Here is a 24,235-nt window from a genome sequence, read left to right as displayed (position 1 = left end):
CCCATCCCCCCTCTGCCCCCATCTTTCTCACGCTCCCTCTCTCTCTGTCTATACCCATCTCTGTAACATCTCTCCAGAACCTATCTGCCTGCAGGATGATACGACTGCTGTCTTTCTGGCTGGCTGGTTGCCTGCTGCTGCCCTCTTGCTGGGGTGAGTACTCAATCATGACTTTTGACCTCTCTGAGCCTGTGGTAAGGACCTGCGAGTCTGTTGAGACGGGACATCACAGATAAACCGTCTCCAGGTTGATGGCCTGAACCTCAAGTTGAAATGAAATTTGAAATGCAATTCTGAGCCTGAAGTGCCAGTGTCAGTGAAGTTATTGTGAGTCAGAAGCTAGCAGTGTGTTGCTGTAATGTCGGAGCCTCGGCAGAGGGAAATTTCTCTCCACATGGACTTTAAGTCCAAAAAAAACAAAAACGAAAACTTGGAGTTCTAGTTTTGGGAACGTCACTAATGTGGACTTTAACACTGGGATTGTTGGGTTTTACCTTTGTTGCGGTTGAGCTGGTTGTGTTGGATGGGTTCCAGTTCAGATATTGTTTCACTTAAGTTGAGAGAGAAAAGCAGGTTTTTAGTGTTGAAACGAAAACTCAGGGGAAAGAGAGAGAGAGAGAGAGAGAGAGAGAGAGAGAGAGAGAGAGAGAGAGAGAGAGAGAGAGAGAGAGAGAGAGAGAGAGAGAGAGAGAGAGAGAGAGAGAGAGAGAGAGAGATGTATAAAGGGAAGGAGAAGTGGAGAGAAAGAGCAATAAAGATGGAAGGAGAAGTGAAAGTGTTACTCAGAAGAAGTCTTCTCAGGATTTTTCATGCCAGGATCTGATGTTTCACCAGTTTAACATCTTGTCACGTCCTCAGGTCACGTCTTTAGTCTTAAAACATGAAATCCATCTGCTGACACCTGATCAGCCAGCTCTCCTGCATTCTGTCCTATCCATGACATAACCTCCAAACACACAACCAAGGACAAAGACACACACCCTGAGAACCTGAACAGAATCTGTGTGGACGCATACATATCTAGAGAGACTAACTATGAATAAAACAGGAAAATAAAGTTCAATTCAGACGTCTTCAGCATGAAAAGATGCTCCTGGGAGTAACAGATTTAGTTTTCTTTCTTTCGAATAGAAAGGAGGTCATTAAGATGAAAGTGCTGAATATGTCTGTTGTTGTCTGTTGTGGTTTAATGCACAGGAGTGGCAGCTGGCCAGTACAGGGCGCTGGGGTGCCGCCCCCTTCAAATATCAAGAGATGAAAATCTACTTAAGCATGTTAAATATAATTTAGTTGTGTAACGCAAATAATTGTGAAATAAAAGTCTTTTTCAGTCTGTGAGCGCCTGTCAGCAGCCATTAAATATTGGTCCCACATGGTATTTGGTTGATTTCTGTCTGAATACATATACTTCCTGGGTGAGGGGCGTCGGCCAAATTATACCTTATGCAAGCTGTCAAACTTTTGGCGAGCAGGTGACCTGAGGCTGCTGTCTGATTGGTTTCTTCAGATTTTCCATGGGGCGCAGTGCTGTGTGCCCCAGACACTCCCACTTTTATTGGCAGCGAATTGGTATTGTTTTAATGTTTTTTCATCTAATGTGATTGGACAACTCTCATGGCTGTCAATCATGTTCACACCCACCACCATGCCTCGTCTCGACTGTCAATCATCCACCATCTACAAACCCTAATAAAATCTATAGGCTACATTGTCCTTCTTAATTACTCTGTGACTGTGTGGACATTAAAGCAGCTGTCAGGTAAATTGCGCCCCCCCAACCCGAAAAATATTTTAGCACCAGCCGCCACTGATGCACAGTATGTGTTTTTAATACTGGACCAATAAAGAGGTATATTGCTTGTTCTCAATGCAGACAGATTTCCAATGAGAGACAGTCAGCAACAAGCAAAAACTAGTTTTTGCTTGTTGCTAAGTTTTTGTTTCTGCCTGGCACCATGACACAGACAGTCCCTGTAACAGTACTGACAACATCACTGTAACAGTATTGACACAGACCCTAACAGCACTGACATTGTCTCTGTAGCAGCATTGAAACTGTCACTGTAATAAACGGGTGGGAAATAAGGCTTTTGTTCCAACCAAGTAGTTACACACCTGATTAAACAAATCAAGGCCCTTACCAAACACTCTACTGGTTGATTAGTAGAATTAGGTGTGTAAGTGATCGGTAAGAACAAATGCCTGTACCCACACTGGCCCTTTCAAGGTAACATTCCCACCGGTGATCTAACAGTACGGTCACTGACTGTACAAAAACACTGACTCATATGTTCTAGTACACAGACAAACACAAGAGGAACTAACCGCAGTCTTGGGATTTGAACCGGCTAACTTCTGGTTATAAGACAGCTGCTCTTAACATCTTCATTCATGGTCGCGTGAATTCACATTTGCAGCGGCCTCACCCAGTACTGGTGTGGGAAGATGGCAGCGCGAATTCACGTTTGCGGTGGCCTCACCCAATACAATCCACGCAGTGTCTTTGTCCACGTCTGCGTCAAAGTTTGTCTTCGTTTGATGGCTGGGACAGCTGGCGCTGGATCAGCTGGGACAGCTTGGTCTGCTGCATCCTGTGGGCCCAACGACCACGGCCCTGCCCGGAACTACGCCCAAAGAGGTAACACCGAGGGCGGTCTAACAGGATATGGAAGCGGGGCAGGTTAAGCTAACTGCTAGCCCATGCAGACCGGCAGTTCCGATAACACCGAGGGCAGTCTGGCAGCGGCCTCGCCTAGCGTTGGCTGTGTCTGGTGTCATCGTGTGGAGTGCGGGGAGATGTGTCAAAGGTGTCTAGCTGGGGGAGCTGACGTTGGATCGGCTGAAAGAACCTGGTCTGCCGCGTCTGGTGGGTCCAAGGACTACGGCCCTGCCTGGAGCTGCACCCGAAGCGGAACCGCCGAAGGCGTTTTGACAGGATGCGAAAGCGGGGCAAGCTAAGCTAACTGCTAGCTCATGCAGACCGGCAGTTCCAACAGTCATCCTGGCTAGCGTTCGTTCTCCTGGACAGTGATTTTTTTTCTAGTTTGGATATTGTAGTATTTGCCCTATGGCACAATTATAAACTGAATAAAATTATAAAATGCAACTTGACTAATATTCCGGCTCAGCACTGTGTATTTATTCATTCCACCATCTTGGATCACATACCTGACTGTACCAAATCTCGTGGGACTTGCCGATGTCACTATTCTATGGCAAGCTGTAAGGTACCGTAGCGAAATCGGGGGGCAACCACAGGAACTGCCACAGCCGGGACGCAAGCCTGTATCTGACACATCGCTAAAGGGTCCGACCCCTTAGTCAAGGACCAACGTGTCTACTTATCCATGCACGTTACACTACCCCCCTCCTTCGGGAATCAACTCCCTCACGCCTCTGGGTGCACGCGCTTCCGATGACCTCACGGTCTCACCATCCCACTTCTGACACCAACGTAGCGAATTCGGGAGCCAGTCCGAGACCGTCGCCACAGCCGGGACGCGAACTCGTGGTTCCCACTCTGCAAGCGACAACGTTAACCAGTCGACTAAAGGGTCCGACCCGTTAGCCAGTGGCCAACGTGTCTACTTATCCATGCACGTTACAGTACAAAGGTTATGCTGAATAGCGTATCAGAACGTTACAGATGTGTTAGTTTGGATAGATGTGTTAGTTTGGAAATATGAGTTCTTGGATGTGTTTTTTTTTGTCTTTGTGTTGCACGCTTAGGGCTGGGGGGTTTCCTTTCATTTAGTGTGCACAACTGAATGAAAGGAAATGACAAAGTGTTCCTGATCCAGACCATCAGATCCCCAGAGCTGAACAGACACCAGTGATTGGCTAAAGCACAGAGGCAGGCTCACGGAGGAGAGCGGTGTCATTACTGAGTTGATAGTTGCGGTTCATCCCCAGGGCCTGTGGGCAGCCTGTCACATCATAGTAAATGATACCTAATACAAGCCGACCTCTGACCTTCTGACAGGTTCCCGTTAAAGTATTTACCATAGAAAAGTGGTACCAGTTTTTTTACCTTCTTCTACAGTACCTTAGATAGAAAGTACATTGGAATATCTGTTACATACAACATGTGCTATAAACTGTTTGTGTTTTTAAGGTAACAGTTAGATTGCCTTAACTGATTTTGCTTTAGTTGGTCTTCTTTCGACGTATTGTTTTTCAGGGGATGTTTAAAGATACGCATCAGAAACAGAAGGTGGTTCCATGTGGGTCCACAGGAATGAGCTCCTTACAGCCAAGTTTCAGGTCTCTTCTTGGTTTAGACTGCAGATATGAGCAGATGCCTCTTCAAACACTGCAGGATTTATGTCTCTTATTGTTCTTGTATTGTGAAACGGAGACATTGGATTGCTCACTAACAGGGGAGGTAAGCTCAATTTAGGAAGTCACAGGTCAGTTTTATCCTACTGATGTGTTGTTGCAATAGCAATCTAGAATCAGACCTGGTGTTTTCTGGATATCTGAAAGTAGAATATACTGACAGGTTCTCTGATGAACTGATCCATACCACAACAAAAGCTGGTACTTTTATTCTTCATTTAACTGATAAACAGCGGCACGGTGGGGCAGTGGTTAGCAAGGTCTCCTCACAGCAAGAAGGACCTGGGTTCGAGCCCCGGGGTAGTCCAACCTTGGAGGTCATTCCAGGTCGTCCTCTGTATGGAGTTTGTGTGTTCTCCCCGTGTCTGCATGGGTTTCTTCCTGGTGCTCCGGTTTCCTCCCACAGTCTAAAGACATGTAAGTCAGGTGAATCGGCATTACTGAATTGTCCCTAGGTGTGTGTGTGTGTTGGCTGGCTCTGTGTGATGGCCTGGAGGCCTGTCTAGAGCGTCTGCTGTCCAATGACTGCTGGGATAAGCAGTTTGGGTAAAGGATGGATCGATATATCTTATAATCCCATTATCCTCTTTCAATGTTGTACTCTGTAAATCGTGTTTTCTTCTCTACATACAACATCCATTGCCCGTTGTCCATCTTGGGAGAGCGATCCTTGCTCTGTTGCTCTCCCTGAGAGCAACATATTTTCGCCCTGTTAGAGGGTTGGTTTTTTTTTAGGGAGTTGTTCCTTACCTAATGTGAGGGTCTAAGGACAGGATGTTGTGTAGCAGTAAAGCCCCTTGAGGCAAATTTGTAATTTGTTATATTTGGCTATACAAACAAAATTGACTTGACTTGACTTGACTAGATGTGAAAAGACAAAAGGGGACTACAATACTGCTGGTACTGTCCTGAACTGAACCTTTTCCCTGTCAGCACATGTTCTCAAGAGAAGGCATTCATCTTTTACATGTCCGTATGAGTACAGTCCTAATAACGTGTGTGTGTGTGTGTGAGAGAGAGAGAGAGAGAGAGAGAGAGAGAGAGAGAGAGAGAGAGAGAGAGAGAGAGAGAGAGAGAGAGAGAGAGAGAGAGAGAGAGAGAGAGAGAAATTAATGAATTATTATTAATGAACTGGCGGTGCAGCTGGAACAGTCTGCAGCCCCAGGTCTCCCCCTGTATGACATGGAAGTAAAATTTTTGCTTTATGCAGATGATCTAGTTTTGTTGTCACCAACCGCAGATGGGCTGCAACAACTACTAGACCTGCTTGAGGACTATTGCCAGCACTGGGCCCTGGCAATAGATCCAAAAAAGACAAAAGTAATGATCTTCCAGAAGAAGCCCAGATGTCAGGGAAATAGATACCAGTTGACTCTAGGTAGCATCACCTTAGAGCATACGATGCAGTATACTTACCTGGGTCTAATTATTACAGCATCGGGGAGTTTCAGCAGGGCAGTGAATAACCTAAAACAAAAAGCTGGCAGAGCTCTATATGCAATTAAAAATAAATTCTTTAACATTGATATACCAATCTCCATCTGGTGCAAACTGTTTGATAGTGTAATTCTGCCCATTGCGCTATATGGAAGTGAGGTATGGGGTCCACTCAGTCTTTCCAGCTACACTAGATGGGACAAGCATCCAGCAGAAACCCTACATGCTGAATTCTGCAGAATGATTCTGAAAATACAGAGGAAAACACCAAACAACGCATGTAGGGCAGAATTAGGCCAGTTTCCATTATTGATAAATGTACAAAAAAGATCTCTAAATTTCTGGATGTACTTAAATACAAGCCCAACATATACATTGCAATTTAAAGCTCGGGAAAACCCAGGAACTGAACCCCGAAAAGAGTCCCCTGAAGCAGCTGGCTCTGAGACTCACTAACCCTTTAACAAATACTAAGACCAACCAACCTCAGGCCAGCACTGCCTTCCAAACAAGCATGAGGATAAATCAGGCTATAAAACAAACAAACATGAGGATTAATCAGGCTATAAAACAAACCAACATGAGGATAAATCAGCTATAAAACAAACAAACATGAGGATTAATCAGGCTATAAAACAAACCAACATGAGGATAAATCAGCTATAAAACAAACAAACATGAGGATAAATCAGGCTATAAAACAACACAAGAACAATTAATTGGAACGCTGAAATCACAACTCAAAACAAACTAGAAGTCTATCGGGCCCTAAAAACAAACTATGATTTGGAAGAATACCTCTTAACTGTCAGAGACAGGAAGCAGCGACAGATCCTCACCAAATACAGACTCAGTGACCACAGTCTAGCCATTGAAAAGGGAAGACACAAAAAGATGTGGTTGCCAAAAGAGCATCAAACATGTGGTCAGTGCATGACAGATGACGTGGAGACAGAGGTGCACTTCCTCCTTAAATGTGACAAATTTGAAAAACAGCGACAGGTTTTGTCAAGGAGCTGGAACATGTGACTCCAGAGTAGCAGGAAATGGACGATGCAGGTAAGCTGCAGGTGGTCCTGGGAGGGGGGCCAGCGGCGAGCACTGCAGCAAGATTTATATTTTCCTGCCACAACCTGAGAGACAGGGGGTGACGGCACCTATTGCTACTGTTATTGTTTGATATAATCATCATTGTTGTTGTCGCTGTTGTTATTATAATCATTGTTGTATTGTGTTGTTGTTGTTTTACATGCTTTGGCAATATGTACACAAACGTATGTCATGCCAATAAAGCACATATTGAATATTGAATTGAATTGAATTGAGAGAGAAAGGTGCTCCTTTCGGGGCATTTGTCTAGTTTTTCTCATCGGCATTCGCTCTGCTTTGTCAGGATGACACTAATTGTGTGTGAGGCTCTTGTCTGGAAAGTTCATTTAGTTTGAGATGAAGGAAGTACATCTGGGTATTGTATATCATCTTGATACCCATATCTGACTCACTGCTTCCCTTCACGCTGAACTGGAAACACCTTCAGCCAGATACTCTAACAGGCTTTAACATGACTATTGTAGACACCCCAACCAACTTTCTTATTCAGTGAGACCTACAACCAAACTACTCTTACTGTAAGATTCAATTACATAATCCCCGCATAAAAGAAAAGTGATAGAGAGAGATATATACGTATATATAAATATGACCTCTTTACCTGAGCCAAATAATTATGGAGGACGTAAGGATAGACTCAGTGATGGTTGTCACAGGAAGTACAGCCTCTGTTGAGGCTTCTTGATACTGGAGTCATGGCTCATACAGATGAGTATGAAATCTTTCAGTCACGTTCAGTAAAGACAGTGTTAACAACTTCAGTTCCCATGTTTGTTAGATTCTTTGCGGCAAACAGCTAGGACCTCTTTCTAGACACATAATACTTTAAATCAGTCTTCTTAGATGTTGCTCCATACATAGGATGGGGGTTGTTAAGATGCAGCTGTTGGTTTTGGCCTGAGGGAAGGGGTTGGTGGTGGCTGAGGGTGGGGGGGGGGGGGTGGGGGTCATCTGGCAGGACCTTCCTTGAATATTTGCCCTTTCCTGTTCCCCACTAAAGAGATGTGATGGATGGTCCAAGTCCTCACTGGCATTGTTGCTCAGCTAACTTCCTCCAAGTTACCCCCACCTCCTTCCACTTCCTCTGTTCTGTGTCCAGGTTCTCGGTAGGCAAGCAGGTGAGCTGTCTCTATTTGTCTCGGTCAGGAAAAGAGCAATTGGCTCGTCTCTCCTGAGATGGACAGAACAACAGAGGCAGGGTTTCCCAGCATGATTTGGGTCAGATCAGGACAATGAGAGTGTCTCCCAGATATTCACCCATGGAACAGGACATGCCTGTTTTCATTGAAACAGTTTGTTTTGAAGAGGAAAAAAGGCATGACAGCAGTGTTTCATCATTTCTACCAAAGGCCCAAATAACATTTTACGCAATCTGACTGACCATAATGAACATAAATCTGAAGCTGAGCGGAGGCGGGGAAGAGACGTGAGGAGGTCTGTGACAGATACAAGCTGGGCCTGAAATTGCTCCCTATTTGCTATATCGTGTACAACATTCACCTTCCTCCAATTTTTTTTGTCCAAATTCTAACAGTACAAAAATTCCCATAAAAATTGCATTGTGGGACATGTAGTGTCCAACACGTGTACATTACTTTATGCTAAAATGTAACAGCGCAATGCTTTTCCTCTGCTCTGCACTATTTTCACTGTCAAATACCATGTGACAGGATGAGAAAAAGCCACAAAATGATGATTTACTAGTGTTCAAAATCTCCCATTTATTACTCCCTAGTGTACACTATTGAGTTTTTCATATGCGGGGGATAGGGAATGAGTGAAAGTGGGAACACTTCCAGACACAACTGCGCAGTTCTGATGCTACCGGTTCCTCAGTGAATACAGGTATTCACCTCCCGTTTCCTTTCTCCACAGGAAATGGGGGAAACAATAGCCACGAGGAGAAATATGACTTCTCAATACAAACACCCACTCCAGAGTACGACTACAATGCCACGTTTGACTACGTGTTTTACAGTAAGCCTCACCCCTGCATGCTCTATTACTTTAAGTTCAGTTTTATTTCTGTGCTTTGCCGAGTTGGCCTTAATGCGCTCCTAACAAGCCTTGATTAATACCATTATCCACAAAGTCTTCATTATTATTATTATTATCAAGTTGTGTACTTGTTGAAGTAATGATAAATTATATTATTGACTACTAATTAATCTTTTCCCCAATTTCCCCTTGAGGATTTATAAAGTATTCTGATTCTGATTCTGATTTAATCATAGCTATCAACGGTCAAGAGTGGGACTATGAACTTAATTCTACAGACATCTTCAACAAGGTGCGTTCTCCTTTACTTTAATATTACAATCCTGTTTTTCTTACTCACAATTCTGTTTGTCAATCTTTAATGTGCAAAAACACCAAAGGAGACAGAGCAGAAACTTCTCCATTTTAGTGATCTAGCATGCTCAATAATCCAGGTGTAGAAACTGTCTATCTGACACCACCTATCTTTAAAGCTACACAGCTGAAACTATCCAGGTAATAGTTTGATGCGGAGACTTACAGAGACCAGCAGTAGAAGACAGAGAGAGAATGATCATGGATGACAGAGAAATGACAGAGAGAGAGAGAGAGAGAGAGAGAGAGAGAGAGAGAGAGAGAGAGAGAGAGAGAGAGAGAGAGAGAGAGAGAGAGAGAGAGAGAGAGAGAGAGAGAGAGAGAGAGAGAGAGAGAGAGAGAGAGAGCGATTGAGAGATTGAACGGAGGGGTTTTAAATGATCCAAGAGAAGAAGTGGAGAACTCTATTGAAATCTAAAAATTCTATCCAATGAAAATGTAGACCGGACTAAGCAGAGTATAACGATATGAAAAGCATGATGACTGAAATTGATCTTCTGTATAGAAGTTAAATTCATTAACGTTGATTCAGCGACAAGCTCTGTTATCATACTGTCACTCTAAATGATGGGATGAGCCTGTTATCATTCATCCAGAATCACTCATCATTCCAATCTGTCCATCCACATTTTCATCATTCCTGCCAGCCAGTGGAAGAGACACAGAGATGACTTGTTAGCATCTGAAACAGTCTTGCAGACAAGAACTTGATGGATAAAGAGCTCAGTATGAAGGATGACATCACAGTCACAGGAAGACGTGTTTATGTCTGACGGAAGATTCCATCAAAACCAAATGAGATTCTCCTCCTTTGTTCATAAGGAAGAATGTCTTCCATTGTGTCGTACATTTGTGGTTAGAACTTCTCAGGGCAGAGAAAAACCACATTCTGTCACATTTCACTGTCCGAGATGGTTCATATCGATCTACAAACCGTCATGCTCTGTTCCCCAAATGTAGTTTGAAATGAAGATAGTTTCTAGTTGCTGGAGGACAAAATGCTCCTTTATAATTTTCCTTATAATTTTTAAAGCCTCTCCTTAAGACTTCCGCTTCCGGTGTGGGAAGATGGCGGCACGAATTCATTGTTTGCAACGGCCTAACCCAGTACTGGTGTGGGAAGATGATGGCGCGAATTCACGTTTGCAGCGGCCTCACCCAGTACGACTGTCCATGCAGTGTCTTTGTTCACGTCTGCATCTAAGTTTGTCTTCATTTGATGGCTGGGAGAGCTGGCGCTGGATCGCCTGGAAGAGTTTGGTCTGCTGCGTCCTGTGGGCCCAGGCATCACGGCCCTGCCTGGAGCTGTGCCCGAATAGGTAACACCAAGGGTTGTCTGACAGGATGCGGAAGCGGGGTAGGCTAAGCTAACTGCTAGCTCATGCAGACTGGAAGTTCCGATAACACCGAGGACGGTCCGGCGGTGGCCTTGCCTTCGTCAACTAGCCTTGCCTGTGTTTTTAGTGTCGTCGTGTGGAGTGCGGGGAGGTGTGTCGAAGGTGTCTGGCTGGGAGAGGTAGCATTGGATCGGCTGAGGGAGCTTGGTCCGCTGCGTCCTGTAGGCCCAAGGACCACGGCCCTGACTGGAGCTGTGCCCAAAGAGGAAACACCGAGGGCTATCTGACAGGAAGCAGAAGTGGGGCAGGCTAAGCTAAATGCTAGCCCATGCTGTCACTGCAGCAGAAACGCTCTCCATTCTTGTGAAAAATTCAGATTTTGAAAAATTGACAGTCTTAGGCAAAACAGCTGATGGTCAGCCAACTGGCAGATTATACAACCATATTCAAGAAAAATGAATATTAAATTCCAAAAATTCTCAATATAATCAATTTCTTCTCTAAGGCATCTGGCTTAAGATTAAACCTTAAAAAATGTTGAATTACTTCTAATTCATAACTCTCAACAATTCATAATATCCCTGTTAAATCAACTGTTAAATACTTAGGTATACACATTACAAAGGATAACACATTGGATTATCTAAACATTTGGAATAATCTAGATAAATATAAATCTTATCTGAATTTGTGGTCTCAAACAGACATCTCTATTATTGGCATAATTTTCCTCACAAGAATGGAGTGCTTTTCAAGATTCATTTACCCAGCTTACTCGATGTCCATCCATCCATCCATTATCCAAACCGCTTATCCTGCTCTCACGGTCGCGGGGATGCTGGAGCCTATCCCAGCAGTCACTGGGTGGCAGGCAGGGAGACACCCTGGACAGGCCACAATGAAAGCAATAAACCAGGTCAACTTTAATTACGTATATCTGGAAAAGAAAAACACTATATTAGAAAAGGAATTATGGTTAAAGATTTTGAGGAAGGAGGGCTAAAAGCCATGGACATTGAATGTATTAATGGCACTATCAACGTAAATTGGTTAAGGTCCTTTGTGAAAAATGAAAACAGCTTATGGTTCCATATCCAAAGCCAAATTTTTATGAAGCTTGGAGGCATCAACCTTCTTCTTAGATGTGATTATACCTTAAAAAACTCCTAATCAAATTATCCAGGTTTCATCAACAGATATTACTATGATCTACAAGCATAATTTTAGTCCCCATACCACTCCATTGTGGAATGGCAGGTATGTGGTATTTAGAAATAAAGCCTTGTTTTATAAAAAATTGGCTTGAGAAAGGAATATGGTCTGTAATGCACTTTATGAAAAATACAGGAAAAATTTTAATATCTGAAGAGATTTTTTGTTCAACATTTAATTTAAATGACCAAAAACAATATGATACTGTTATCAAAGCAATCCCACACTCTATAATAGTGATGTCTTATAACTTGTATCAAAGTAATGTAGATCCGCACCTTCCTAAACTTTTGGTGAATGGACATGATCTCATCGGTCTAAAATTGCCCAACACCACAATCCGGAGAGTCTTTGTCAAAAAATTAGATCCATTTTCATCAAATAGAAACTCAGTTTTAAAATATTTCTCCAAAGATAAAGCTGAAAATTTGAGCAACAAAATTCTTTCTTTAAGTTTCCAATTGCACTAAATGTAAAGGAAGTGCTCTATAAAATTCTCTGTGGAATATGTCCTTCTGGAGAACTGTTAAGACATTGATTTGGTTTAGACTGTAACAACTGCTGATTTTGCAAAGAACACAGTGAAACAACAGAGCATGTGTGTTATGAATGTCAGTTTGCTGGTGCCTTTTGGGACGACCTGCATCACTGGTTCGTTCCCCTAAATTTGACAATTTCTCTCAGCTAAAAAAAGAGGATGTGATTTTTGGTATGCTTGTGAAAGAAGGAACACATGATTTGGCAATTAACACAATTATTATTCTTGTAAAGTGCTATTTACATAAGAACAGATTCCCGAAAACGCAGCCAAACTTCTTCATATTTCATAGGGAACTGTGTCATTATTTCTCGTCACTGAGGTTAATGGAGAAGAAGAACGCTATGGATCTCTCTGACTTGATAGAAGAACTTAAACTTGCAGAGAACCCCTAGGACTCCCCTCCCTTTCATTTATGTATTTGATTTTGTTCAATTTTCATCAGTTTCTTTACTTTTATTTCCCCCCTTTTTTGTTTTATGTTTTGTATGCAGAATTTAAACATGTCAATAAAAAAACGTGTCAGAAAAACAAAAACAAAGAATTGCTAACCCATGCAGACCGGCAGATCCGACAGTCATCCTGGCTGGCATTCGTTCTCCTAGACAGTGGGGGGGGGGGGGGGGGGTTTGTTCGTGTTTTTTTTTTTAATTTAGAAATGTGTGTTAGTGTTCTTGTAGTTTTTGGATTTGTGTTTTTGTGTTTGTGTTGCGCTTCTGTGGGCTGGGGGAAACGATGTTTATTTCATTTCATGTGCGCAAGTGCATGAAATGAAATGGCAAATAAATAGTTTCTGATTCTGATTCTGATAATTTCTCTCTTAGGAAATTAAATTCCATGATTTGGTCTTAAAAAGTCTGGGAACCTGAAATCTGTCAACTCCTTACTGACGGGTTGTTTTGCTACATTTTTCCTTAACAAATGTCCTGAAAAAAAAGTTGAAATTGAGCTTTACACCAAACCCAGGAAGACCTCAGATCTGAGATTGACTTTTTCTTGCCCTTGTCTTGCTCTCCCCAGGGCTTCTTCCTATTTTTTCTCCCTGTTAAAGGTTTTTTTTTTTTTTTTAGTGAGTTGTTCCTTATCTGATGCGAGGGTCTAAGGATAGGATGTTGTGTTGCTGTAAAGCCCCTTGAGGCACATTTGTAATTTGTGATATTGGGCAATACAGATCAAATTGACTTGTCCAAATATCACGTTTTGAGCAGATAGGATTTTACTTGTGACCAGTGAATGTCTTTATGACCCAAAAACCATTGACGGCCTTTCTGTCAGTAATATTTAATGATGTTAAATACCGTGCCCTTTCTCTCTGAGCAAGTCTACATTCAAGGTATCTAAATATTGTGCCTTCTCTGGCTGAACACAAGCACACAGCCTGTTTACACAAGGTCTCAAGAGGTCACTTAGATGAGTGATGAAACGTTTCTCTCAATGAACATTGTGTCCAGAGGAACTGATTCAACTTTCTGCGATTTCCCTTCCTGGATTATTGAGCATGCGTAAAAAAAGATATTCCTCAAAAATGGATTGCATTTTTCGAGAACCATGGTCACCCATTCATGATAATAACCACCAAGATGAAAATTTGAAGTCCACATTTTCATGAGGCAAACTTAAGCAACTTCCACCAGCTGAACTTATGTCTTGCTGAAACTCTAAAGGTGGATTAAGCGGTGAGCTTTTTACTGATATTTTCTGTCTGTAGACAGTGACTGACACTTAGCACATATGTGGTGGAAAGACAGACAAGTGACTCTAAAGTAATCTAAAGAAATAAATAGATAAAATGGGCCACAAAAAACTACAAACTACATTATAGTCATTACTGGAGAATGTTAGCTAATGCTCAGTAGTTTATATGCCGATGTACATTAGCTTGTTCATGGTACCTAACCAATTTATAAAAGGAGCCAATTCCCCATTCTGAAACCTTTTGGCTCTTCTTAAACTTCAGGTTCCTCTGGTTCACATGAATACCAAGGCTGTATACTGCCGATGTCACTGCTGTAGGACTACATCTTTTTTTTGTAATCTTTAACACATAACCGAGTCATAAGGAACTGTTTACATGTCTTTTTACAAACACATCCTCCCATTCCACATCTGCTAAATGGGTCCTGATAATCTATTAGTATTTATTGCTAATAAATACTATCACTATTTGAATCCAGTTTCCCAGACCTTTAAAATCTGTAAATTCATAAACCTGATATGCATCAACTGGATTTTTGGAAAACGTCATCAAGATCTTGCATGAAGTTCATTTGAATTTTATCATCTTTATCTCTGTTCTCTTGTAGAAATTCTCATTAGTTCAGTAAGTTCATGTAGCTGCGTGGTATTAAAGCTAGGTTAAAATACTCAAAAATTACAATTAAGTTACTTCTGTGGTTTCAATCTTTTTCAAAGTAACTGTAATCACTGTAAGTGCGTTTTTGTGGGAAAATGTGTTTATGCCCTTTATGCGACTTTTTGTCAGGCTTCAGGGATTGGTCCATTAAGCCTTATTGTCCTCATGGGATTGGCTTTTCATCACATGTGACTGACTGGGTGGAGCCAGGGACCAGCCAGCAACAGGTAAGAGCTGAACTGGAATCAACAAAATATCAGGCAAAGGACCAGCAAAAGACTCTCATCACATCTCAAAAGACATAATAATTCTTACTATAATATTATTATTATGATTATTATTTTATAATGATGATGATGATTATTCTTATCATTAAGTAACTGAGTCTTAATTGAATTGAGACACTCAGTTGTGCCAGCACAACTATCAACAATCTACAGAAGACAGAGCCAGCACTAACAATTTCAATAGTACTGTCAGTGCTGGTTCTTTGGCAAAGCTACATCCAACAGACCCGTTAATAATGTAGTTAGCTGCCGCTGTGTTTATCCTGCTATGCTAACATCACAGTGTACCAAGACCAGCCTGCATGTTTGGTGTCAGCAAACTCACTAAAATGGTTTAAATACAAACCCGTCAAGCTCAGTACTCAGACAATTGTTACAAAAAATCTAGTTTATATGATTTTTTTGAGCAGCAGTTCAAAAAGTAATAACAAGTTGAGTCATGTTCCTTCAGGCAGATTGGTCCATAAACTGGGGGGCCTGATTGGCCTTTGTCTTTAGGCTGGAACTCCAATGCCTCGCTTAAACTTATTTCAATGCAGCCTCTGTCATTTGAATGCACTGATCAGAAAACAGGTTAGTGCACTGATGCTTGACAGTAAAATGCAATGAAATGCTTACTAGGAAAACAGACTGCCGTGCTATAGAAGAGGCCGAGTCAGTGATAGACTAGCCTACACTAAATCTGGTGTCGGAGCACCATAACAGATAAAATCATAATCGTGTTAGGGTTAGGGTGACAGCGCACCTTGACACAGACCGCATGGGAACTGCAAGGCCTCCGATCGCAAATCACTACAGTGGATAGTGAAGACAGCTGGAAAGATCATAAGAACCGCTCTCCCATCCATCTAGGCCATCCATGACGCATGGTGTACCCAGAAGGCTCTCAGCATTGTGAAGGACCCCACCCACCCTTCACCCTCCTAACCTCTGGCAGGAGGTACCGGAGCATCCAGACTATGCAATAGTTTCCTTCCTCAGGCTGTGAGGTTTCTCAACAGCCTCAACACTTAGACCTTCCACAAAATGACGTTTTGACCGTCTTACTCACTGACCGTGTCAGGTGTGCTTGTGAAGTTTAGGCCTGTGAAGTAATTTTTCTTTTTAATGCCTTTTTGTTTTTAATATTTATTGTGTGTTATTTGTTTTTATGTGAAACGTGGTCCTTGTGAAACATAATGTCGTTCCCTTGTATGTGTGAGACATGCATATAAGGCAATGACAATAAAAGCAGTCTAAGTCTATGAAAACATAATTGGCGCACCTTGACACAGATGAAAACATTATTAATGAAGGCACAACTTAATTCATGTCTGCACATATGCCTTATAAACACAAAACACAAGTGTGTAGGTTGATTAGTCAAATAAATAATAAGTTCTACGTACATCATCAGTGCACTCTCTGGGCTTTTCGCTGTGCAATGTCTTGACACTTTGCCAGCTAGCTAGCTCTTCTGTGTGGATTTTGCTATGCAGTAGTATGCATGTCAATAATTATGCATGGGCACACTTCGCACATTTTTGAACATACCGTATACTCAGTGCTCGAGATCTTTGATATGATAGTGGCGAGATGAAGAGGTGTCCATGCGTGTGGGCCCTAAACTGCTGTGGGCCCCAATGCAGCTGCGTTACCTGCATAAATGGTAGTTTCGTCTCTGCTGCAAACCGTTCCTGATACAGACTGCATGTTTAAATCAGGAATGTGAAGGCAAAACTTTCATTACATTTGTGGACAGCTTCACCTTCTTCTCTGTGACCTGTATACCCGCCTCTTTGCCTGAGTATGCAGCTGTTTGTACTGTGGCAAACAACAAACTCGTTGGGACACAGATTGAACATAAACGTGGTTTGATAGTTTCCGGTGTTTGCATCTTCAGGTGCCTGAGTTCGTCCACAATAATCAGTGTTTGGAAAATGACGTGAGCTTGACAGGCTGATCAGATCAGCCTACATTGCAACACATTGAAGTGACAAGAGGAAGTTAAGCCAGAGAGGCCACTAATGTCCAACCCGAGGATCACAGATTTGGCTCATAGAGGTTTACATTGGGGGTAAACAATCTTAGGTGGAAGTTAGCAAAAGCTAGCTATAGTTTGAAAACATACTGCCAAATAATCCGCCCCCTAATTTCTGCCTAAGAGCCTCGTCAATGTGAAAACTGATTGACAGCAAGTAGGGTCCAATGGAGACATCAACTTGCGAAGAACTCTCCTGTTTGATGAGGGGCAGGTACAGAAAATGTTCTGTTGGGCGTCCGGTAGCATAGCAGTCTATTCCATTGCCTACCAACACGGGGATCGCCGGTTCGAATCCCCGTGTTACCCCCAGCTTTGTCAGGGGTGGGAAGCCGGACGTGGATGTGTCCTGGTCACTGCACTAGCACCTCCTCTGGTCGGTCGGGGTGCCTGTTCAGAACTGGAGAGAATGGAGAAACTTGGGATGGTTGAAAAACAGACAGAACCCACTGACTGGGTTAACAGCATGGTGACAGCCCAGAAGCCAAACAAAAAAAATAAGACTCTGTATAGACCCCCAAGACCTCAGCAAAGCTGTAAAGAGGGAACACTACCCCCTACGGGCAGTAGAGGAGGTTGTAGCTGAGACGCCAAATGCAAAGGTCTTTTCTGTGTTACACACAAACCGCGGGTTCTGGCAAATACAGCTAGATGAGTTGTGTATCTTTAACACACCATCCAGTTGGTACCGATTGAAACGCCTTCCCTTTGGTGTCTCGTTAGCCCCAGAGGATTTCCAGAAATGCATCGCCCAGAGACTGGAGGACTTGGAAGAAGTTGTGAATGTCATGAACGACATTCTAGTGTGGGGTGCAGACAAGGAACAATATGACAAAAGGCCGAGACAGCTTCTTGACAGGATAAGGAGCATTAATTACAAACTCAACAAAGACAAGTGTAAGATTGGAATGACTGAAATCCAGTACATCGGACACACACTGAGTGCAGAGGGCCTGAAGCCAGACCAAGGAAAGGTCAGAGCAATAATGGACATGCCGAAACCACATGACAAAGGAGCACTGATGAGGTTTTTCGGCATGGTGCAGTACCTGTCAAAGTTCCTCCCGAACCTGTCAGATGTGAGTGCTCTCTTCAGAAAGCGTTTGGAAGGGGATATCGAGTGGCATTGGGAATCACAGCAGCAAAACAGCTTTGAACAGCTGAAAAAACTGGTAAGCAGTGTCCCAGTGCTCAAATTCTATGACGTAAACGAGGCAGTCACATTGTCAGTGGATGCAAGCTCTGAAGGGTTGGGAGCTGCGATAATGCAGGATGGACAACCAGTGGCATACAGGTCAAGATCTCTTACTGACACACGGAAGAGCTATGCACAAATCGAAAAAGGACTCCTAGCCAATGTATATGGGTGTGAAAAGTTCCAACAGTATCTGTATGGAAAACGGGTACAAGTGGAGTCCGACCATAAACCACTTGAGTCAGTGTTCAAAAAAGCACTACACAAAGCTCCTCCCAGACTCCAGAGGATGCTGATGAGGTTGCACGCTTTTGACTTGCATGTACCTATAAACCAGGGAAAGACTTGCACATAGCAGATACACTCAGCAGGGCTTATCTACAGGAACAGGCTGAACATCTGTTAGAGGAGGAAAGAGAAGTTAGTCTTCGATCAGCACACCTTCCAATCACAGAAGAAAAATTGGGTCAGTCCAAAACTGCAACAGCAGAAGATAGAGAACTACAGTTAGTCATGAACACGGTTCAGTCAGGGTGGCCAGAGCAGGTTAGCCAAGTTCCAGATGGAATAAAGAAATACCGGACGTTCAGAGAAGAACTCAGTTGTTCAGAAGGACTTGTTTTTAAGAACTCCAGACTTGTGGTCCCCCAAAAAACGAGAGCAGAAATGCTACAGAAAATCCACGAAGCCCGTTTTGGGATCGTAAAATGCAAAGAGAAAGCAAGAGATGTGATGTTCTGGCCCGGCATGTCCAAACAGATAGAGGACACAGTGTTGAAGTGTGCTACCTTAACACTTTCAAAAACAGCAATGTGAAAGAACCACTTGTGTGCCATGACATACCAGACAGAGTATGGGCGAAACTAGGTGCGGCTCTTTTCCATTTTGATCAAAGTGAATATATAATGTGTGTAGATTATTACTCGAAATATCCTGAAATTGCCAAACTGCCCCAGAAAACAAGCAAACATGTCATCGTAGCTCTTAAGTCCATGTTTGCCAGGCATGGGGTCCCAGATGAGGTCATGTCAGGCAACGGGCTGCAATTTGCATGTGAGGAGTTCAGACAGTTCACAGAGGAGTGGGAGTTTAAGCACACGACATCAAGCCCAGGATTCCTACAATCCAACGGTCAAAGTGAACAAGCTATACAGACTATAAAAAACCTGCTCAAGAAGACACATGAGAGCCGAGGAGACCCATATCTTGCTCTTCTTGAGTACAGGAATGCACCTTTGGATGGAGTGAATCTTTTTCCTGCCCAACTGTTGGTGGTTAGATGACTGAAAACAAAATTGCCAGCGACAGCTCAGCTGTTAAAGCCTCCGCTTGACAGGAAAGTGCATGAAAAAATTAAGGCAAGACAGAGAAAACAAAACAACTACTTTGATCGCGGAGCAAGAAACCTGCCTAAACTACAGGAGGGAGGGACAGTTCGGTTCAGAGTATGCAATACATGGCAGCCAGCTGTTGGGAAACATAGCCATGTTCAGCCAAGGTCTTTTGTGATCCAAACACCAGCTTTCCAGAACCAAACAGTACAGATCAGGAAGACTTCCCAGCACCTACTAGTTTTCAAAAGGAAAATATAATTGATCTTGTTAAAAAAAAATGTATCGTCCCAGTTTGCAGATAGGTCAAAGGTCAGCCGGTAAGTATTTAGTGTCAGGGTGGATGCTTGATAACAAGGACGTCTTGGCTTACAGATGGTCTCTTACTTCACTACACAACCGTACATCAACAACTATAATCAGAAAACCCTTGAGCAAGACACAACCTCGAGCTGCTGCAGTGCAGGAAGAAACTTGAAGATTCTGTCTACCAGTGACTGAACGCTACTGTTACGGGGTCTAGGTGATAGGTTATCGACTAGCCAGGCTGTCATATGCCGGAAGCAGTTAGGAAGCCATTGACCCCGCACACAGGGACTTGTATCTGTTCTAACATGGCTACTGAACTTGACACCACGTGTCTGTCTTCACTGAAACATGGTGACAGAAGTGGGATGGTGAGATGGTCGTGGGATGATCACTGCGGAAACTGACCACAAGCCACTTGTACTGTCTTTCCCTCTTTTTGCTACCGAACAAGGGCACTGTCAACACCTTCCTTACATTATGACTCTGAAGACGGTTAGTGTTGTCCACAGGTTTAATAACGTCCCAGACAGCAAAATTGCTGTGGCCCAGACCCTTCTCACACCCAACTTTCATCTTTCTTTCATGCGGCCCACATACTGCGTGGAATGATGGCACTTGGGTGGTCCGCTCCTGTTTGCCAGATCTGGGCCAGAACCAAGCCATAGCAATGCCGCATGTGCCACATATTTGCCAAAGGTGGCCCATATTTGTTTTGTGATATTTGGGCCATATTCACCATTTACCAAACGGGCCACTTCAGGGTCACATCCAGATTACATGTTGCCCAGAGCACCGCATCTTTACCAAAAAAGGCCCACATTTGATTTGGCATATTTGGGCCATATTTGCTATTATACATGTGGGCCACTTCAGGCTCACATCATTTAGTCAGGGCCAGAAGAAGGCCATCAGTGCCGCATCATTGCCTGAAGTGGCCCACATCTGGATGCTATCTGGGTATGGTGACTAAATGGCATAAACTTAACAAATATCTAGATGTAAGTAAAGATAAATATCAAAATATGAATATACATACAGACGATGCCACGAAAGACGAACGCAAATATAAATGGATTGCGGCGAAGTCCGTCAATATGTCATCAGGACACAGTCACTTGTATCTGTTCTAACATGGTTACTGAACTTGACACCACATGTCTGTCTTCATTCATTCTACTGAAATGACTACCAGAGACTCCAGGTGATTGGCTGAAGGTGGCAGTTTGTTATATGAATATAAATATTCACGACAGTGCAGGTCTGCAAGTTGAAGCTGGGCTGTGATTAGCCCTTTTGTAATGTCAATCGTCTAATTAAAACATCATTCCATCCATTATCCGAACCGCTTATCCTGCTCTCAGGGTCGTGGGGATGCTGGAGCCTATCCCAGCAGTCATTGGGCAGCAGGTGGGGAGAAACCCTGGACAGGCCGCCAGGCCATCACACATGATTCATACACACCCATTCATACCTAGGGGCAATTTAGTACGGCCGATTCACCTGACCTACATGTCTTTGGACTTTGGGAGGACACTGGAGCCCCCGGAGGAAACCCGCGCAGACCTGAAGAGAACTTGCAAACTCCACACAGAGGACAAACTGAGACGACCCCCAAGGTTGGACTACCCCGGGGCTCGAACCCAGGACCTTCTTGCTGTGAGGCGACCATGCTAACCACTGCGCCACGGTGGCACCCAATTAAAACATGTTGATTATAAATGTGCATCAATCGGATCAGGAGAATCACACGTATCCCTTTATGAGTTAGTATCACCAAGAACTGTTGTAAAATACACTTCTGAAGTCAAACGTTCCCAGGCTGTGTTACTTCAGTCTAAACACAGACAAGCACGCTGAACCTTGACCTGCACATGTCACGAGTGAAGCACTACAGCCACTTAGTGACCATTTCCCATAATTCTTAGCAGTAAACTTTTAAGGGGCTCTCCATCTCTGGTGGGCTGGAATCCATAAAACTGACTAAAGTGATAAAAATGATCAACTTTATTTATAGCTCTTCCCAAAAAAACAGTCACAAAATGCTTTATAAAAGCCAGCTAATAGAACAAAAACTTTTTAAAAGAAGACGTTAATCTAATTTTTTTTAATTTTCTTCACTTATTTACAAAAATAACACCAGAAATATAATTTTTGCTGGAAAAAAAGAGCAACAATATAGCAACACAAACTAACATGAAACAGAAACATAAAATGAGACAAAGTAATAAAGTGATGTGTTAGGTGATTTTAAGAACCACGCCGAAACCGATGAGCTCTACCATCCAGATGATCTTAGATCAAAATGTCGATTTTACGCAGTCGAGAGATGAAAACGAGTTAACAGAGAATTACACTACAGGCTACAAATTTAAAACATCTATCCATCCACCCATTATCCAAGCCGCTTATCCCAGTAAGGGTCACGGGGATGCTGGAGCCTATCCCAGCGGTCATTGGGCGGCAGGCGGGGAGACACCCTGGACAGACCGCCAGGCCATCACACAGGGCCCTACAATTATTTCAATTTGCTTGTGATTTTTTTTTCAAACATCGATTCCATGATAACAGTGGCAAAGAATCTTATTGGACATCAAGACAGATTTCTAAAACATATTAGCCTTTCACGCCATCTATATCTCCCACCCATCTATCCATCCATCCATCTATCCATCCATCCATCAATCTATCCATCCATCTATCCATCCAGTCATCTCTGAAAGCTCATAATAATAGCATTAGTATTATGGTAAACTAATCTTAATGTCTTACGCTTCTCATCTCTGGACAAATTAGCATATTGTGCTTGGACCCTGTTCAATGCTGCACGATAGGTTTCTTCTCAGTTTTGATGGGAATACGAGGTTGGACCTGACACTCCTCACAGCGTCAGGGTTTAAAGATGAAACTGTTTCCCCTGTCAGCAGTAAGAGAACAACCTTTCAATGGTTCCTCAGAAACCGGTGAGCTGAGGGGCGGAGCGGCTAACACATATCTCTCCCCTCCCCAGACCATCTCCACAGATCATACGAGACAAACAAAATGATCTCAGACCAGAACACGAGAGAAGACGCACTGACCTGAAATCAGCGGGACGGAACTCACAGCAGCAGATCAATCTGATGACCGCAGCACCAGGAGGACCAGCCATCAGGAGATTGCTCTGTTTAAAGAACATCTGGTGAAATTATCCTGTCAATAAAAACCTCTTTTACATGCTAATGTTTATAGGTTGTTAAGAAATGAGACGCAACGAACATCCAGTATGACCACTTGAGATAGAAATACCTGTTAAAGTAAGTGTACAATGCTGTGCTAGCTTCGTCAGTCACAACAGAAGCCATAGGCGCCACCGATGCCTTCTCATACCCGGCTGTATATTTTTCTACTATTTTCTACTGTTGTCTTCTGTAATAAATGATTGCTAAAAAGACTTTCTGTGGATGAGCCTCCTCTCTCAGCTGGGTTCTGTTCACAGCAGTTCAGTCCAGTTCTCGGGTTCTCCAGCTCTCTGTTGGCGGACCAGGCAGGCGGTCTGTATCCGAGTCCACCAGGTCAGCTGAAGACAGAGCCCTTTGATTAAACACCTCTCCATTGTTTTCAATCCTGCTGTCCCTCGTTCCAGCAATAGACGGGTTCGGTGTTGGCATTTTGTGAGCAGGCCAACGTGGCAGTTAGCTTCGAACCATGGATTATCTCAGCCCCGTCTCTGTGGGAAATAACAGGCGTGTCAATTCAACTCCTGAAATAAGAGATATGTGGTCAGCAGTTTGTAAAGAGATTTGGATGTTTTGTTCTCTGAGATGATCTTCACTCGTGAACTCCACGTTTTGAAACATGAATACTATGGTATGAATCAGAAGCTAACGCTGGGCTAATCTGTGAACAGTGTTCGGTGTGACAACATTCCCAAATTGAAGCGTTGTTCATTCCTTTCCCATCAATGAAAATATCCACACCTCATAAGCTGGTGTTGGCTAAAGATTTTATTAGATGTGTCTAATGAAAAACATTAATTCATCCATCCATCATCCTGCTCTCAGGGTTGCAGGAACCTATCCCAGCAGTCATTGGGGAGACACCCTGGACAGGCCACCAGGCCATCAGACAGGGCACACACACACACACACATTCATACCGAGGGGCAATTTGGTATGGCCGATTCACCTGACCTACATGACTTTGGACTGTGGGAGGAAACCAGAGCCCCCAGAGGAAACCCACGCAGACAACATGCAAACTCCACACAGAGGACGACCCGCGACGACCCCCAAGGTTGGACTACCCTGGGGCTCGAACCCAGAACCTTCTTGCTGTGAGGCGACAATGCTAACCACTGCACCACAGTGCCGCCACATTCATTCGCTCATTCTTTTCCCCATACAGAACGAGGGTGGCTCTGTCTCCCAGGGTCAACTT

General features: G+C 43.3%; 1 protein-coding gene across 2 annotated transcripts; it reads left to right on the top strand.

Annotated features, from left to right (window-relative positions):
- Positions 1-23,260, top strand: si:ch211-191i18.2 (uncharacterized protein LOC564095 homolog). Of its 2 annotated transcripts, XM_056286389.1 has the most exons (5): positions 1-153; positions 8,761-8,862; positions 9,120-9,175; positions 14,807-14,904; positions 22,827-23,260. In XM_056286389.1, exons 1-4 carry the CDS (start codon positions 96-98, stop codon positions 14,867-14,869), a joined length of 279 nt encoding a protein of 92 aa, XP_056142364.1. In that variant the 5' UTR covers positions 1-95; the 3' UTR covers positions 14,870-14,904; positions 22,827-23,260. The 2 variants fall into 2 exon arrangements, with proteins under 2 accessions (XP_056142364.1, XP_056142365.1); XM_056286390.1 differs by lacking the exon at positions 14,807-14,904.
- Positions 23,261-24,235: the final 975 nt, after the last annotated feature.

This window comes from Lampris incognitus, chromosome 9, assembly GCF_029633865.1.
Source record: "Lampris incognitus isolate fLamInc1 chromosome 9, fLamInc1.hap2, whole genome shotgun sequence".
Classification (NCBI taxonomy): Eukaryota; Metazoa; Chordata; class Actinopteri; order Lampriformes; family Lampridae; genus Lampris; species Lampris incognitus.
The sequence above is the reverse complement of the archived record's forward strand: the minus strand, read 5'-3'. Positions and strand labels throughout refer to the sequence as shown.

Bases quoted from the DNA above. Each gene is read 5' to 3' on its own strand.
- si:ch211-191i18.2 (XM_056286389.1), top strand. From the start codon at position 96: ATGATACGACTGCTGTCTTTCTGGCTGGCTGGTTGCCTGCTGCTGCCC. The intron at 154-8,760 runs GTGAGTACTCAA...CTTTCTCCACAG, and splicing joins GCTGCTGCCCTCTTGCTGGG to GAAATGGGGGAAACAATAGC. The intron at 9,176-14,806 runs GTGCGTTCTCCT...ACTTTTTGTCAG, and splicing joins CTACAGACATCTTCAACAAG to GCTTCAGGGATTGGTCCATT.